Source organism: Pongo pygmaeus, chromosome 5 (assembly GCF_028885625.2).
Source record: "Pongo pygmaeus isolate AG05252 chromosome 5, NHGRI_mPonPyg2-v2.0_pri, whole genome shotgun sequence".
Lineage (NCBI taxonomy): Eukaryota > Metazoa > Chordata > Mammalia > Primates > Hominidae > Pongo > Pongo pygmaeus.
The window spans coordinates 24,746,465-24,763,525 of NC_072378.2; the positions used below are offsets into that span (position 1 = coordinate 24,746,465).

The 17,061-nt window shown below is 39.4% G+C and overlaps 2 protein-coding genes across 2 annotated transcripts in view; one reads left to right on the forward strand and one right to left on the reverse strand.

Annotated features, from left to right (window-relative positions):
- Nucleotides 1-162: 162 nt before the first annotated feature.
- TDP2 (tyrosyl-DNA phosphodiesterase 2) lies at nucleotides 163-16,624 on the reverse strand. Its single transcript, XM_054492645.2, has 7 exons — nucleotides 16,342-16,624; nucleotides 16,170-16,255; nucleotides 8,786-8,959; nucleotides 8,036-8,127; nucleotides 4,605-4,723; nucleotides 3,173-3,343; nucleotides 163-1,255 (listed from the first exon to the last, which is right to left on the reverse strand). Exons 1-7 carry the CDS (start codon nucleotides 16,594-16,596, stop codon nucleotides 974-976), a joined length of 1,179 nt encoding a protein of 392 aa, XP_054348620.1. The 5' UTR covers nucleotides 16,597-16,624; the 3' UTR covers nucleotides 163-973.
- Nucleotides 16,625-16,852: 228 nt separating this feature from the next.
- The window catches only part of ACOT13 (acyl-CoA thioesterase 13), a 34,611-nt gene continuing 34,402 nt past the window's right edge, over nucleotides 16,853-17,061 (forward strand). Inside the window, exon 1 of the mRNA XM_054492651.2 lies at nucleotides 16,853-16,987. Coding sequence (XP_054348626.1) covers nucleotides 16,907-16,987 — 81 coding nt within the window. The 5' untranslated portion in view covers nucleotides 16,853-16,906. The remainder of the gene's footprint in view (nucleotides 16,988-17,061) is intronic.

Genomic DNA, 17,061 nt, shown 5'->3' on the forward strand with positions numbered 1-17,061 from the left:
AAGGAAGCAGATATATTCTTGGTAATTCTTGGTGGAGTGAGAAGCAAATGGAAATCTGTTTTCTTCTACACAAAGAGGAAGAAGCAGCAGTAGAGCCAGAAGCAGGAAGCAGATAAAAAATTTAATCTCATCATGGACACAAAAACATACTAAAACAAATCATAAACAAATAAAATTCTTTATTTAAATTTCTCTTGTGGGGAAAATATTTTTCTTTAAAGCACACTTAAAAGTAATTTGCATTTACTTCCTGTAAAGCACTTCCATTTTACAATTAGCAAAACTAAAAGGCTATGTCTCTTTATGCATTTATTTTTGTTAGAAAAATGTCCCACGGTGCTATCAAACTGATTTTAACCATCATCAAGCTTAACTTTGCCTCTGTTGACAACATGACTACAAACATGAATCAAAAAGGAGTTAAGGAATTTTAAGTCATAAGGTTTCAATTATAGCTTACCAATTATGTAATTAGCTGACAAAAATCAAGTCTGATGTAGAATAGCTGTCATCTACTTAACTGCAGATAATCATGGCATTTTCATTTAAGATGATCTGAACTTATGAAATAAAGGATCCAGTCCCAAGAACTCAATAATCTCTTATGTTTTCTTTTGAAGACTTATTTTAAATATTAACTATTTCAGTGCCTGAATGGAAAAATATAAACATTAGCTCAGAGACAATGTGGTACCTGTTTGGAATCCAGCTGGCAGCTATAAGCACCGTTAAAAACTCTGACAGGCTTTGTGCCCTTTTTATTAAATGGCCTCACATCCTGAACACAGGAATGTGTTCGTTTAAATAAACATTAATCTTTAACGTTGAATTCTGAAAACACAACCACAAATCATAGTTGGTTTTTCTGTGACAATGATCTAGTACATTATTTCCTCCACATCAAACCTACCTTTCCAGAAGGTGGAAATTGTATTTGCAAAAATCAGGACAAAACTCACATTTGAAAAGCATTTTACAATATTATATCTAAGTTGCACAGAAGACCCCAGTGATCACTAGGAAATCTACCACAGTCCAGTTTTTCTAATCCAAGAAGGTCCAAACTTTGGGGAACAATGTGTCCCTCTTCTGCGGCTGCTCTGAAAAATATTCGATCAAAACGAAGCTTACAAGCAGCAGTTATTCCAAGATTAGAGTTCATTTGTGTATCCCATGTATACTGGCAATGTTTAGGTTTGCCCAAAAACTCCCAGACATCCACAATGTTGTTGGGTAAACCACCACATCTGGTAACCTGAAAAGAAAAAGAATACTCTCTAAGATATACATAGCCTTTTCCCCACTAACTTAAAAAAAAAAAAAAAAAAAAAAAGGTGTTTTTGCTATTACCGTGCAAGAAATTATTAATGCAGAAATGCAAAACAACGAGATACATTATAAAAAGTACTATGCTGCGTAGTAGTATGTAATATAAAAATATCAAGACAGCCAGAGAGGTTTGGAATTTGCCCCTTCTCTTCTGCCATAAATAGGTTCCTAACTTTGGGTTTCAGATAAAACTCAGAAGGCTGAATATACATGGCCTGTTACTGCTGTTATCTGTTTTTAAAAACTGAACTCAAGTGAAAAGAAGGCAGAACTGCCACTCTACTTTAGTCTACAACTTTAGAAGTATAGCATTCATATGATCCAAAAATTTCAACTGCCTTCAGTTTTATTTGAAGTTTATTAATAATATTAATTGTTTGCTCATTCACACTCCAGGATTTAAAAAAATTGTTTGTGGTAAAATATACACAATATAAGATTTATCATTTTAACAAAATTTTTTTTTTTGAGGTGGGAGTCTCACTCTGTCACCCAGGATGGAGTGCAGTGGTGCAATCTCGGTTCACTGCAACTTCCACCTCCCAGGTTCAAGCAATTCTAGTGCCTCAGCCTCCTGCATAGCTGGGATCACAGGCATGTGCCACAATGCCCAGCTAATTTCTGTATTTTTAGTAGAGATGGAGTTTCACCGTGCTGGCCAGGCTGGTCTCGAACTCCTGGCCTCAAGTGATCTGCCCACCTTGGCCTCCCAAAGTGCTGGGATTACAGGCATGAGCCAGTGTGCCCAGCCATTTTAACAATTTTTAAGTGTACAGTGATGTAGCATTAAGTACATTCACATAGTTGTGCAACCATGACTATCATCCATCTCCAGAACCTTTTAATCTTCCCCAACTGAAACTCTGTACCAATTAAACACCAATTCCCCATTCCCTTATAGCCCTAGTACCTAAACACCATTCTACTTTCTGTCTCTATGAATTTGACCAGTTTAGGAAATTCATAAGAGGAATCATATAGTATCTTTTCCTTTTTGGATTGGCTTCATTCACTCAGCATAATGTCTTTAAGATTCACCCATATTGTAGCATGTGTCAAAGTTTCTTCATTTTAAGGGTGAATAATATTCCACTGTATACATATAGCACATTTTGTTTATTCATCTGTCAGTGATACTTGGGCTGCTTCCACCTTTTAGCTACTGTGAATAACACAGCTGTGAACATCCATGGGTAGACAAAATATATTCAAATCCCTGCTTTCACTTCTTTTGGATATTTATACCTAGGAGTGTAATTGATGCATCACATAGTAATTCTATGTTTAATTTTTTAAGGTCCTGAAAAATCCCACTGTGTCTCAACTGAGCTATAGGCAAGGAGAAAGAGACTTTGTTTCAGACCTGGAGATCTGGGCATGGTGGTGGCAGGAAAAGTGGGTAAAAAAGGCTAATAAAAGCCAAAAAAGAAAAAAGAAAAGGAAACCTCAGAAAAAAAGACAGTCAGGAACAATTATCATGGTCAAATCTTTCCATTGTTCTCATATTGCATCTAGGAATACTGCAAAGAAACAACCGTTTCTAAACTCTTCTAAAATCATTTTCTCTACCTTTCTTTCTAATCCTATATATATATATACGCACACACACACATAGTTTAGTGTTGTCTATTTCTCATGCACATTTTTATTTTCCTCCAAAAAGAGCCCCTTCTTCCCCTAGGCATACAGCATAGGCTAAACAAATATTTGCTGAATTGCAAGGTCACTTAAGACATTTTGAGTGACTAAAGGTCCTAGTTTTAACAGCTTTGGTCAAAGGAACCTAAATTAGTCTCCATAGCAATAATCTGTCCTCAAACATCAAACTGACTTTGTCACTCACCTCTCGATCCCTTAGATTTGTATCTCCTGCAAATATAACTGTAGCTGACTCTGGAGCCTCTTGCATTTTCTTTAAAACCATTTTTAACTGATTCATTCGTTCCGCAGCATGCCCTCTGGTGCTCTCCAAATGGGATGTCATAAGGCAAAGCTCATTTCCTGACACACTCACCTGCAGCAGGACAAACAGTCATTAAAATTGTCCACTGACTATTAATACTGAACTTTAATAACAAAATCAGCAGATTGTTCTGTCAAATGGTATATATTTACTAAACTGAAACTGTAAAATCCGCACTATGCCTATCCCTCCGGATCAAAAGAAGTATTAAAGCACTAACCCTGTCCCCAAAGATGACAGTTTAACAAGCACGACCTACCCCCAGATGTCACCTCCACTGTGAACCTTTCCCCAGTGTCCCCAGGCCATCAGCGGCTCCCTCCTCAATACATCTAAAGCATGCTGAACAGACTGTTTCAAAGCCCCCTAGGCTAAATTAAAAGGACAATTATTTCCCTCCTACAAAGCCGTAAGTCATTTGCAAAGCAGAGATGATTCTTATTTATTGCTGTATTATTAAGGGCCTGGCATACAGGTATTCCAAAAAAGTCAGTTAACTGAATGAATGAGAATCATTTACCATTTGCAATTAAGACACCAACAATGTACAATATATCATTATACTAAGTGCCTGCAGAATCAAGTCTAATTCTTTCATATTGGTCATTCATGCTCTTCTATAATCAGGAGCCTACCTACTTCTCAGCCTGTCACATTTGCCTCTCCATGGCTCCTACACTCAACTGAATAGAATGCTCATTCTTACTCATACATGTACACCTCTTGCAACTTGCAAAAGTTTGCTCATGGTGGTTTCTCTACTTGGACTCTTTTTAATGTCTATGTCTTACATATCTTTCAGGGTTCATTTCAAATACCATCTCCTCTATAAAACTCTCACTAAACAATCTGGCTAAAAGTCATCTCTCCTTTCTCTAAACTTCCACACATCATTTATAGCTCTCCTGTGGCACTTATGCCTTTCTTATGTTTTAGTTACTATATATACACTCTCCCTTACTAATCTATATACTATATGAGAGCAAGATCTATTTTCATTTTTGTAAGTCTCATAGAGTACAATATAGCAGCATGTATAGAGTAGAAAGTAAAAACATTACTTTAGGAAGCAAATGTGGAACGTTAGCAAACACAAATATTCTTAAGAAAACAATAGACTGAGAATTCTATCTGCATTTAAAGTTTATGTAAAAACTTAATTTTAGAAAGTGTTAAAGACTATCTAAAAGAATCTACATGTGTGAAGCAAATTTTTCTCTAAAGGCAATGGTTTTAAAAAGAATAATAATACAAAACTATGAAAAAATCCATTCTTTTTTTATAAAACACTCAATTTTTAAACATTACTCACATGCACACATAAAAGGTTTCTCATCATTTTGGTACTTGGAAAAGGAATAATCTCTTGGCTTTTTAATTTCACTCTTGATTTCTTCAACATGATAGCTGTGAAATACCCTTCTTCATGACCTACAAATGTTTGTGGAAAATAATTCAGGCTGAGAAGGTCAAAGTTATTTTCAGTTTACTGCAAGTTTGCCTACTGAAGAATTTTACAGCAAACAGGTAACAGATATTTACATGGATCTAAATCTTTAAAGTAAACTATTATTTCAAAATAGTTCATCATGGCCAAACGAGTCTACCTCCTCTCTCCCAAATTTTAACTAGAAGCTTAGAAGAAATAAAACAAAACAAAAAAAGACCAGGCACAGTGGCTCACGCCTGTAATCCCAGCACTTTGGGAGGCCAAGGTGGGCGGATCACCTGAGGTCGGGAGTTTGAGACCAGCCTGACCAACATGGAGAAACCCCATTTCTACTAAAAATACAAAATCAGCCGGGCGTGGTGGCACAAGCCTGTTATCCCAGCTACTCAGGAGGCTGAGGCAGGAGAATCACTTGAACCTGGGAGGCGGAGGTTGCGGTGAGCCGAGATTGTGCCATTGCACTCCAGCCTAGACAACAAGAGTGAAAATCCGTCTCAAAATAAATAAATAAATAAAAATGGAAAAAAAAAAAAAGTAAACAAGTGCCAAAAAATAATGCTGCCGATATCAGATGAGAAAATTTGAGAAATTTCTGAAAGACACAGAGTAGATGAGACGAACTGTGGCCAACTGATATCCACTTACTACTTCTCATACTAGAAGTTCCAGAAAAATTATAGTAAATGAATAAAAATCTAGAAAGATATAAACCTGCAAGAACAGAAAATAGGAGTAGAGGCCATGAATGAAAGCTTCCAATAGTTTTTCAGAAAACAGAAAACAGATGGAGAAGTGGTAACTGGTTTATCAAAATAGAAGGAAACCACTTGAGTGACTGTAGCAGAGAACCAGAGACAGGAAGCAAGCAGATTTGTTCCACCAAAATCTGGAAACAGTGCTTGAACATAAAGGTACCACAAAAGGTAAGGTGCTGAGCTAAAAAGAGGAGGGCCAGTTCAAGGTCTGGATATGGGGTTAAACAACTCCCAGGTTTCCTCAACTCTGCAGAGCTAAGTGGCTGTCCCTCTATTAACAGGAGACTAGAGTTTTACAGAGAACTAAATTTTAGAGGCTCCAGAGTCACCAGCCACATGGAGGGGCATGTGTGTTAGCCCAGGGCTGATAGGCGAATGGGTTGAACACTGATTAAGTAAAGTGTGCCTACTCAGCTCCCTTCCCCTGACCTGCTTCCAGAAGGTAGGCAAAACAAGCACACCACCCCAGCCCCAACACCCAGAAGGCAGAAAGCTAAATAATTCTTTTTTGGAGAAACAAAATGGCCTCAGATTAAAGGCCTGTATATACCAACACACTGACAATTGTGGGTCTCCCTCAAATGAATAAGCAGTTTGCTCCACAATCAATCCCTCACCCCTCTCCAGTAAGGTAAACTACTTAGCCTTGCTCAGGCATACTAAACTGTAATCAACATTTTAGTGTTTGGTGTTTAAATGTGAACCAAAAGCCAAGGATCCCTACATATTTAAGGAACAGGTCTAACATGACATGATGGATACTGATGTGACATAACATAATCAAAATAAAAAGAAGGAAATAAAAACAATGCAGGGAAAGAGATTAAAACCTAAAACAAACAAAAAACAAAAAAGATACTGTATCCATAAACCAAGAAAAGTATGCCATAAAAAAGATATTCAGTGAACAGGAGGCCTAGGAAATTAAAATAATGCTATCTAAAAGTCAAGATAGTTGCCAAGAAAGTAGAACAAACAGTCAATAGAGTTAGGAGAATAAGAGAAAGTTAAGAAAATTCAAGGATAAACCCAGAAAGTCCACCGTTTAACAGAGGGAGTTCAGAAAAACGGGAGGAGTAAAAAAACTATAAGGGAGGAAAGAAGAGACAGGGAGGAATGGACAGAGAAATAATGAAAATAATGAAAGGAGAGGCGAGGGGAATGGTGGGAGGGAGGGAGAGAGAAAAGGATTTTCCACAACTAAGGTTTTCCATATATTAAAATTCCACAGATTAAAAGTTCTCACCAAGCATTCAGTACAATAGATTTTAAAAAGACCTAAAGAACATGAGGGTTAAAAAGAAGACCCTCAAAGCTTCCAGAGAGTAGGGAAAAAGAAAAGAATAAGAATTAGAATGGCATCAGCCTTATCACCCATCATCAATAACGGAAACTAGAAGACACTGAAGAATGCCTTCAGAATTCTGAAGGAAAACATCTATTTACCCAGATACCTATCTTCAGCCAAACTATCAAGAACTACAAAGCTACAACACAGACATTTTCAAATACGCTGAGATTCAAAAACTTCACTATCCACGCACTATTTCTTAGAAATTAATTAGAGAAGGTGCTCCAATAAAATAAGGAAGTAAACCAAGAAGGAAGCATGGGAATCAGAAATCCTAAAAGAATCCCCAAGAGAATACAAAAAAGTTCCATAAAGAGAGACACACATAGACTGAGAGAGAACCCTCTCCTTAGAAATAATCGATTAAGGAGTCAATTGAAATTAAAAATCACATACTATATAAAAATGAAAGTCAAAGAAAACACTATACAGTTGACACTTGAACAACACAAGTGAACTTCAAGGGTCCACTTATACAGATATTTTTTCAATAAATACGGTCGGTCCTCTGTATCTGTGGGTTCTGCATCCACAACCAAATGTGGGTTGAAAATACAGTCTTCCCAGGATGTGAAACCTGCAGAAATGGAGTGCTCACATATAGATGGGTTCTGCAGAGCAGGCTGAGGAAACTGAGTTATGTGCGAATTTTGGTATCCATCGAGGAACCCTAGAACCAATCCCCTGGGAATACCAAGGAAAGACTGTATATGAAAATCACGAGATGTGGCCAAAGTAGTATTTTAAATATATTTAGCAAAAACAAAATAGATGGAAAATTTAAAAACTAAATTACTCAGGGCAAAAAAAGTGCAAAAAGAACAACAAAATAAATAAGGAATTATAAAATAAAGACTTTTTGAAAAAGCATAACCACAATGTGATTATTTCAGTTAAAACTTTTAACAACTGAATTTCACCAAAAAGGTGTTCAGTTTCTCAAATTTTAGTAATTTATATTTTCCTGAAAAATCATCCATTTCCTTTTCACTTATTAACCTTTTCACACTATTAAGTTGTATAAAATATTCTCCTATAATTCTTGTAGTATCCTGTGTCTTGCTTATTTTTCTCAAACTTATTTATTTGTGCTTTTTCCTCTCTATGTCCCAATAGACCAACTTTGATTTATCTCTTTCACTGATGTTTTTCAAAGAAAAGACAAGTTGAATAACAAAAATTGTTACCTGTAATAATCTCATAATTACTTGAACTCTTCTTTAGGTAGCTATAATATGGGGGAATAACTTCCTGTAGAAATATCACATCTGGGCTGTACCTAATGAAAAACATCAATTTATGACAAATACCAAGTATACCATTTCATTTTCAGCTACCCAAATGAAGGAAATCTCACAACATACCAAAAACAAAAAATCCTCTAGAGCACCTAATATTGAGTGTTTACACTGATCTTTGATAACTATAAAATGAGAAAGATGTCTGCTATTTATTAATGTAGTACTATAACAAACATATCAAAAAGAACTAGAAAAATTGACAATAGAAACCACCATATTGAGAGACTTCAATGGTCCTACACACTAAGAGATGCTTTCAATGTTTCTTTCAATCCTCTTGAAGCAGTTATTATCCACAATGAAGAAAACTGTCCAGAGAACTTAAGTGATTTGCCCAAGGTCATAGAGCCAGTATGGGGCACAAATAGATCTTTTTGGTAGTTTTAATTTCATGTAGTTACGATAAACAAAGTTTAAGAAGAAAACAGTACTAAAAAGGTTCTAACAAAAATTAGTGTTCCCTCTTTGCTGCAGCCTGCAATCCTGCTCTCAGAGGCAATCACCTCAATTCTTTCAGATGTTTCTTCTCAGAGCTGGACATTGAACTTAGGTTTAATTCTAAAGCCCACAACCTTGAACTGTTACTTTGTACATACATAAGACACATTACTACTAAATAGAAGTGATAATACTTACAAAGCTAAGTAGGAACACACCCCTCGAGCCCTCTCTGACAGATTGTTTAGATCTAATCCATCAATATTCCAGGTAATGAGAGAGAACATGCTGCCATTTTCTTGCTGAGTATCTTCAGATGGGCTGATTTTAGAAGTGGTGGAATCAGTTGTTTCTTCATTGGTTAGGTCAACACTGGCAAGATCAGAATAAAACACAGCTTTGCAAATAATCTATAAATTGATTAAGAATTATTTTGTATTTGTAGCCCTCATTTTACAGACAAATATTAAAAGAGCCCTAAAAGTGACACTGTCCTTACAGGGTTAACAAGAATTGCATGCCAGGTTCTAGACAGAAATATAATTAAGCATTAATCACGCTGCACTTTGGCCTACTTCTTTGTAACAGAAAGTCATCCCACAGCCCTATATACTGACGACTTGCATCCCCATTACTCCTGTGGGTAGGATCTCTGACATCAGAATCATAAGGCTTTTGTTTAAGAATTGCTTAAGATGTTTTTCAGATGCTGAATTTCAGCAGAAAGCTGACACCAACCAGTCTGAAGACACCCCCAGAAGAACCGAATCAGCATCAGAATGCAGTTTCTTCATCTCTAGATCCCATGACTTCATCACTGCACTCTGACCAATCAACAATCCTCACACCTTGGTCCACTCCAAACCTCTTTAAGTCTCAAGCTCCAAACTTCTCAAGGAGAATCTGAAGTTTCCTCCAGTCCCCTGGTTTGGCGGCCTTCCAATTACAATTTTTTTTCTGCTGCAACCCTTGGTGTCTCAGGGTATTGACTTGCAAGCTGTACCTCAACCACCTAGGGCACATGTCCACAAGGTAGTCAGGACCTCCTGAGGGTGTGTCATGGGTGCGTCCTTAACCTTGGCAAAATAAACCTTCTAAATTGATTTAGACCTGTCTCAGATACTTTCGGGTTCACAGATAGATTCTTATTGTACTGTCCAAATGTTTGCTCACTTAGGCAGTTATAGACAACTTAATATCCTTCAATGACATGTGTCACTAGAATAATTGTATAAACTATGATCCCAAATTAGACTCAGAAACGTAGGATTTCTAAATCTTTTTGGAATCTTTTAAAATCATGTTAAATAAGATCTCACTGTGGCCGATAAATAGGAACTGCAAGTTCTTTGCTACTCCCCTCTTTGAGTGATGAAACCTAATGCCCCTCCCCTTTGAATCTGGACCTTAGTGGCTTGCTTACCACAGGGAAAGAATATTCTGGGACTTTTGAGGTTTGGCCTTAAGAGAATCTGCCACTTCCATTCAAGGCTTTTGGAACACTCCCTCCAGGAACCCTGGAACTGCCATGTAAAAAGTCCAACCACCCTGAGACTGCCATGCTGGAAAGGACATATGTATGTGTTCCAGTCCATAGTCTTGACTCCACCATCTGCTCCCCCAGCCAATACCCCAGACATATGAGTGGAGGGACAAACTTTATTAAAAGGTTAACTCCTAAGCATTTATAAACTATTCATGAATTTTAAAAATAGGTGTTTGAATTTATAATTTTAATGCCAACATTTTAACTTTTCTCCTATACACCATTCACTCAGATTCCTCAAATATTAACATTTTACTTACTTAACATTTACTTGCTTTATTCTTTTTATTCTGAATCATTTGTTTAAATATTTTTGTATTATTTCCTAAACACGAAGACATGCTTACATATACAGTTATGCACCACATTTGGAGAAGCAGGTCATTAGGTGGATTTCATCATTATGCAAACATCATAGAGAGAATCTACTCAAACCTAGATGGTATAACCTCCTACACACCTAGGCTATATGGTCTAGCCTATGGCTCCTAGGCTACAAACCTGTACAGCATGCTACTATACTGGATACTGTAGGCAACTGTAACACAATGGCACTTATTTGTGTATCTAAAAATACCTAATATAGAAAAGGTATAGCAAAAATATAGTAATATAATCTTATGGGATCATCTTCATTTATGCAGTTTGTTGTCAACTGAGATGTGGTTATGTGGTGCATAACAGTATACTCTAGTATGATCATCAAGTCAGAAGGTTATCATTGATCTAAGTTTTTCTTGTTGCCTCCTATGGCTAGATTTAATAATATCTAAAGACCTAGTCCGATCTTGCCAAATTGTGCTACTAGTGTCCTAATCCAGCATCACGTTATATTTAGATGGCATGTCTCTTTTAATATTCTTTAATCCAGAACAGTTTTTCAGTCTTTGTCTCTCATGACTCTGACATTTTTGAAGAGTACAGGCCATTTATCTTACAGAATGTCCTTCAGATTGGGCTTATGTTTTCCTATTATTTGATTCAGATTATGCATTTTTCGGCAGGAATGTCACAGAAGTGATAGTATGTCCTCCGCAATGCATCATATCATTAAGCCCCTTTCATTCTATGAAATCAGTCATTTCTGAAAAGCCCTTGTTCCTTTCCGTGAAGAATGGTATTTAGAGGCCATGATCTGGGTGCTAGATGAACTTAATGTCAATTTTGTAGCATAAAATATTTTGACTTGTCTTCCTTTTACATAAAAATAACCTTCAAGAGCATAAAAAAAAAAGTGCAAAACTTTCTTTTGTGAATTTCATCCTACCCAAAAGTTCTCCTATTAAACAATGAGCTAATATTAGACTTTTTTTCAACGTCTTACTGTGGGGGAAAGAAAGAGAGATCAGACTGTTACCATGTATATGTAGAAAGAGACGTAAGAAACTCCATTTTGATCTGTACTAAGAAAAATTCTTCTGTCTTGAGATGCTGTTAATCTGTAACCCTAGCCTCAACCCTGTCCTCACCGAAACATGTGCTGTATTGACTCAAGGTTTAATGGATTTAGGGCTGTGCAGGATGTGCTTTGTTAAAATTGTGTTTGCAGGCAGTATGCTTGGTAAAAGTCATCGCTATTCTCCATTCTCAAGTACCCAGGGACACAATGCACTGTGGAAGGCCACAGGGACCTCTGCCCAAGAAAGCCTGGGTGTTGTCCAAGGTTTCCCCCCACTGCGACAGCCTGAGATAATGGCCTCGTGGGAAGAGAAAGACCTGACCGTCCCCCAGCCCGACACCCGAAAAGGGTCTGTGTTGAGGAGGATTAGTGAAAGAAGAAGGCCTCTTTGCAGTTAAGAGGAAGGCATCTGTCTCCTGCTCGTCCCTGGGAATGGAATGTCTCGGTATAAAACCCGATAGTACGTTCTATTTACTTGGATAGGAGAAAACCGCCTTATGGCTGGAGGTGAGACATGCTGGTGACAATACTGCTCTTTATTCACTGAGATGTTTGTGTAAAGTCAAACATAAACCTGGCCTACGTGCACATCCAGGCACAGCACCTTTCCTTAAACTTATTTATGACACAGAGTCCTCTGCTCACGTTTTCCTGCTGACCCCACCATTACCCTCTAGTCCTGTCACATCCCCCTCACCAAGATGGTAGAGACAGTGATCAATAAATACTGAGGGAACTCAGAGACCAGTGCCGGCGCAGATCGTCCGTATGCTAAGCGCCGGTCCCCTGGGCCCACTTTTCTTCCTCTATACTTTGTCTCTCTGTCTTATTTCTTTTCTCAGTCTCTTGTCCCACCTGATGAGAAATACCCACAGGTATGGAGGGGCTGGCCCCCTTCATCTTACCACTAGAGAGAAAAAGCCAAGTGATTCCATGCCTGATCAAAGATGTTATTTCCTTTTTATGAAAAGCATTAAAACCAGAAAGGAGAAATTATTAGCTCTTTATTTCTGTCAAATCTTCTGTTTCATAATTGAATTTAAAAATATATATACTATCATAGACAAAGGTGTTTGTTAACCACATTAGGCCCCTTACCTATCCGGCACACACACCTTTTTTTCCAAGTTTAAAGATGTCCAACTATAACTCAATCTACCTCATAAAACTGTAAACACAACCCCTACTTTCCTCAACGGGTGGACTGTCAGAGGTGATGTATGGGGAGAGCATGATGGTGTCATTAGTCATAGCTTATACTTACTGAGCTCTACATGCCAGGCACAATTCCAAGTGTTTTACATCTATTAGCTCACTTAATCCTTACAACAATCCCATGAGGAAGGGGTTGCACAGATAAAGAAACTGAGGCAGAGAGAGGTTACACAGTTACTAAATAGCACAGGTAGACTTAGAACCATATTACTATCCCCACTGCACAAAGAAATTGAGACAGAGGTTACACAGTTACTAAATAGCACAGATGGACTTAGAACCTTTGCATTTTGGCTCCAGAGTCCATGCTCTTATTCACTATGCCCTCCTTTCCTCCTCTAGTTTCATTGTAATCCAATTCCATATTGATATAGTTTGGATGTTCGTGCCCTCCAAATCTCATGTTGAGATATAATCTGTAATGTTGGTAGTGGTGTCCAGTGGGAGGTGTTTGGGTCATGGGGACAGATCCTTCATTAATGTCTTGGTGCTATCTTCACGATACTGAGTTCTTGCAAGATCTGGTTGTTTAAAAGTATGTGGCAACACCCCACCCCCTTGCTCCTGTGCTCTCCATGTGATACCTGGGCTCCCCCTTCCCTTCTGCCATGATTGAAATCTTCCTGAGGCCCAGCAGAGGCTGGGGCCATGCTTCCAGTAGAGCCTGTAGAACTGTTAGCCAATTAAATCTCTTTTCTTTATAAATTACCCAGTCTCAGGTATTTATAGCAACACAAGAACCTAATACAAATATCTCTGCAATTTATGCAACACCCACAATATTTAATATTTAATGCAGCAAGAAAAACCAGGCAACTGTATTAAAAATTTCCTTTTGGAAAAATGAAAAGGGAAATAAACTCTAAAATATTGCTGTACAGAAATACTAAGGGAACAGAAAGGGACTGGCAAACTTTAGGGGCATGATTTGTTGACTTCATTCCTAAGCAGAGGAGGAAGAGCTTTTGTCAGTGTATCTGGTGTCTTAGGTTTTATGTGTTAGGCCAGTGCTCCTCAATTTTAAATCACCTGGAGATCTTGTCAAAATACAGATTCTGATTCAGTAGGTCTCTGTGAGACCTAAGATTCTGCATGTCTAACAAATTCCCGAGTAGCAGTGGCACGCTGCTGGTCCAGAGTCCACACTCTAAGTAACAAGGCTCTGGGACATGGGCTGTCAATGCTGGCTCTGCATTAGAATTACCTGCACAGCTAATAAAAAAAAAAAAAAGTCAATGAGGAATAATGGGCCCCACTCAAGACTAATTAAATTAGAATCTCTGTTTTTTTTTTAATTCCCCAGATAATTCCAATATGCAGCTAAGATTCAGCATAGCTGTTTTAAGAGGATTTCCCTTGTCTCTCATCAGAGACACTAAAGATAGATTCTAATGTAGGGGGCTAAATCACTTTAGTGTTCAATTTCAATTTTTGTTGATATCCCAGGAATTCACTCCAGAATTGAGATTCCTGTGCCATTCATTTAAGACAGCCAATGCCCTTGCTCAGCAGGGTTGAGTTTTTCTGGTCATAAAATCTTCCAATTTTTTTTTCCTTTCATTTTTGCTAAAGCCAACATCAAAAATCTAACCAGGTCACACTCTGAATGCACAGGCCTTAGAAACACGCTGAAGTTTGCCCCTTCCCCATTTTTCTCTCTTCAGCAAACTAAACTTTAAAACCTCACTCTCATTCATACTTGACCTGAGTTCTGAGAGACAAGAGACCACAGCCTTATCAACACCTTTGCTTGTTTTTGCCAATTTACCATTCTGGGCTAAGAGAATCCTAACAGCCATGACACCATTGCTCAGCTTGATCCGCATCTTTTCTGAGGGCCTATTCCAGGAAATCCACTTATTTTGTTACTATTTATTGGTTACAATATAGTTTGTTGCAACCAACAGACATTAACTCAGGTTGGTTTGACCAAAACAGGAGAATTTATAAAGAAACAAACATGCCACAGAGCCTGGTACAGAAATACAGCCATGTTTAAGGAAGGGCAGTTAAGGGCTTTCTCTCAATCCTACACTTCAACTTCCCTCTGCTTCATTGTCTCTCTGCAGACCTCTGTTTTCAGCTTCTCTGTACACAAAAAAAGATATGTATGAATCCTCACAGGTGCTAAGTTAACTTGTTACAGTTCCAGCTCCATAGGAAGACTCAGACTTGACTCTCTTGGTCCTAATTCTGAAGCCAGGGAGAGGATCTGACTGGCCAGTTTGAGCTAGGCAAACACCTCCTAGTCCAACTTGCTCTGGTTAGTAAAACGGCAGCCAGAGACAAATCACTGTGGGTGAGTAGACAATTCCCCAACAAGAGGCGAGACAGAGAAAGGAACCTAATGAAAATATCTTATCACATCTGTAAGCCAGTGTAGCTGAAAAGACCAAAGGGAAAATACAGTCTCCACTATGAACAGTCAATTTTACAGGTTGTACATATAGCTGGGAGAATTTTATACATTCAGTAAATATTTATTGGGAGCTTATTACGTGTCAAATGTTGTGTCAGACTTTGGGAAATTAACAATGTACAAAACAGATACTCCTTACTAGATGTGCAGTCTAGTAGGAGACAAAATAATGAACAGCAATTATAATAGGGACTAAGTTATTATAACAGGGGTCATGTAGGATGCTATAAGAGTACCTAAAAGGGGAACCTTACCCAGACTTAGGACATCAGGAAAAGCTTCCTAGAGATAAATCATGTCTCAGCTTGGGCCTTTAAGACAAATATTAGCAAGGAAGGAAAAAGAAAAAAATTCCAGACACAGGTAATAAAGATCTTTACGAAGTTTCAAAGACAGGAGAAAATGACCAGCTGGAAAAAAGTAAAAGTTGATAGGCCTGGAACCTGGAAAGGCAGGTTCTAAGTTATGGAGCCAAATAGTAGAGGGCCTCGTAAGGCAGCTACACTTTTTAAGAGCCGTAGTGCAGGAACTGGAGAGGGGCACTGAAATAACAGGAGTAGGTGTGCATTAAAAAAAAAACAACAACAACAACAAACCTATTATTCTGGCTGGCCAGCCTAGGGCCTAGAATAAACAAACAATACAGGAAGCAAGGAGACTTCCAAGTTGCCATTCTTCCATAGAAGATTTAGCCTTCGTTCATTTGTTTCAAACCTCTCGCTTACTTATTTCCTATCATTTGAGTTAAACATTACATTTCCATTTTTTCCTCCCTGGACTCCAAATCACGTTCGAAGTGACAGTCTGGGGGAGTGTTAGATCCGCTGCTGGGGCGCATCTCCGCGCAGCAGCAGCAACGCAAGCCCTGCTCCTCTGGCTACGCAGCTTGAAGATCTGCCTCAGCATCGTCCGCCCAGCTCCACGGCAGGTCCCGGGACGCGCAGGGCTACCTGGTATCAAACTGCCTCCGTCCGGACTGGCTCCCGCTCCCCTCATCACTTACTAGGTCTTGGGCTCAGAGATGGTTTCAGGGCGGCGTTCCAAGGCGCTCTCCTCCACCGGAGGCTCGAAGTAGGAGTTCAGAGCCCTCTGAAAAACAAAGGCACAAGGGATGAGGTTTGTGCGCTCCACCGACCTAGGTAATGGAGCGGGAAGTGAGGACAGCAAAAGCGTACTTCCATCTCCCAGTCGTTCTCGGCCAGGAAGCACTGAGCCACAGCGGTATCGCAGCTCGCGACCGAGGCAAACTCCACACACAGAAGTCGCCGCTTCTTCACCTCGGGCTCGCCCTCTTCCTCCGCCGCCTCCCTCCCGCCCTCCAGGAAACTCCCCAACTCCATCTTCTTGCCGCCTCTGCACCGCCCCTTTAAGCGGAACAGTAGGCCAACACGCGGCTCTGCGCAGGCGCCTGTGCCATGGCGCTTCCGCATCAACCGCCCGGCGGGGAAATGCGTTCCGCTCTCCGAGAATTGATGCAGCTGCGTCGCAAGCGAGCCGCCGGGGCGGTGGGGGTGAAGCGCGCACGCGCGCTTGGTCACAAGGGTGCTGGGAACGTCAGTGAGCAAATCGCGGACCCCGGTGGCTGCAAGCTCGCCTGACGTCCGGCCTCTTGCGCTCCTAGGGGCGGAGAAGGGTGCGGGCTCTTCGCCCTTTGTGTCCTTCTTTCACTAACTTCTGGACTTTCCAGCTCTTCCGAAGTTCGTTCTTGCGCAAAGCCGAAAGGCTGGAAAACCGTCCACGATGACCAGCATGACTCAGTCTCTGCGGGAGGTGATCAAGGCTATGATCAAGGCTCGCAATTTTGAGAGAGTTTTGGGAAAGGTATGGGAAAGGTATGGGAGGCGAAGCCGTGGCTTCTAATGAAGGGAAAGAAAGCACCGTGCTTGGTGCCGTTG

Bases quoted from the DNA above. Each gene is read 5' to 3' on its own strand.
- TDP2 (XM_054492645.2), bottom strand. From the start codon at position 16,596: ATGCGGAAGCGCCATGGCACAGGCGCCTGCGCAGAGCCGCGTGTTGGC. The intron at 16,256-16,341 runs GTACGCTTTTGC...TTTGTTTTTCAG, and splicing joins AGAACGACTGGGAGATGGAA to AGGGCTCTGAACTCCTACTT. The intron at 8,128-8,785 runs GTAAGTATTATC...GTTTTTCATTAG, and splicing joins GTGTGTTCCTACTTAGCTTT to GTACAGCCCAGATGTGATAT.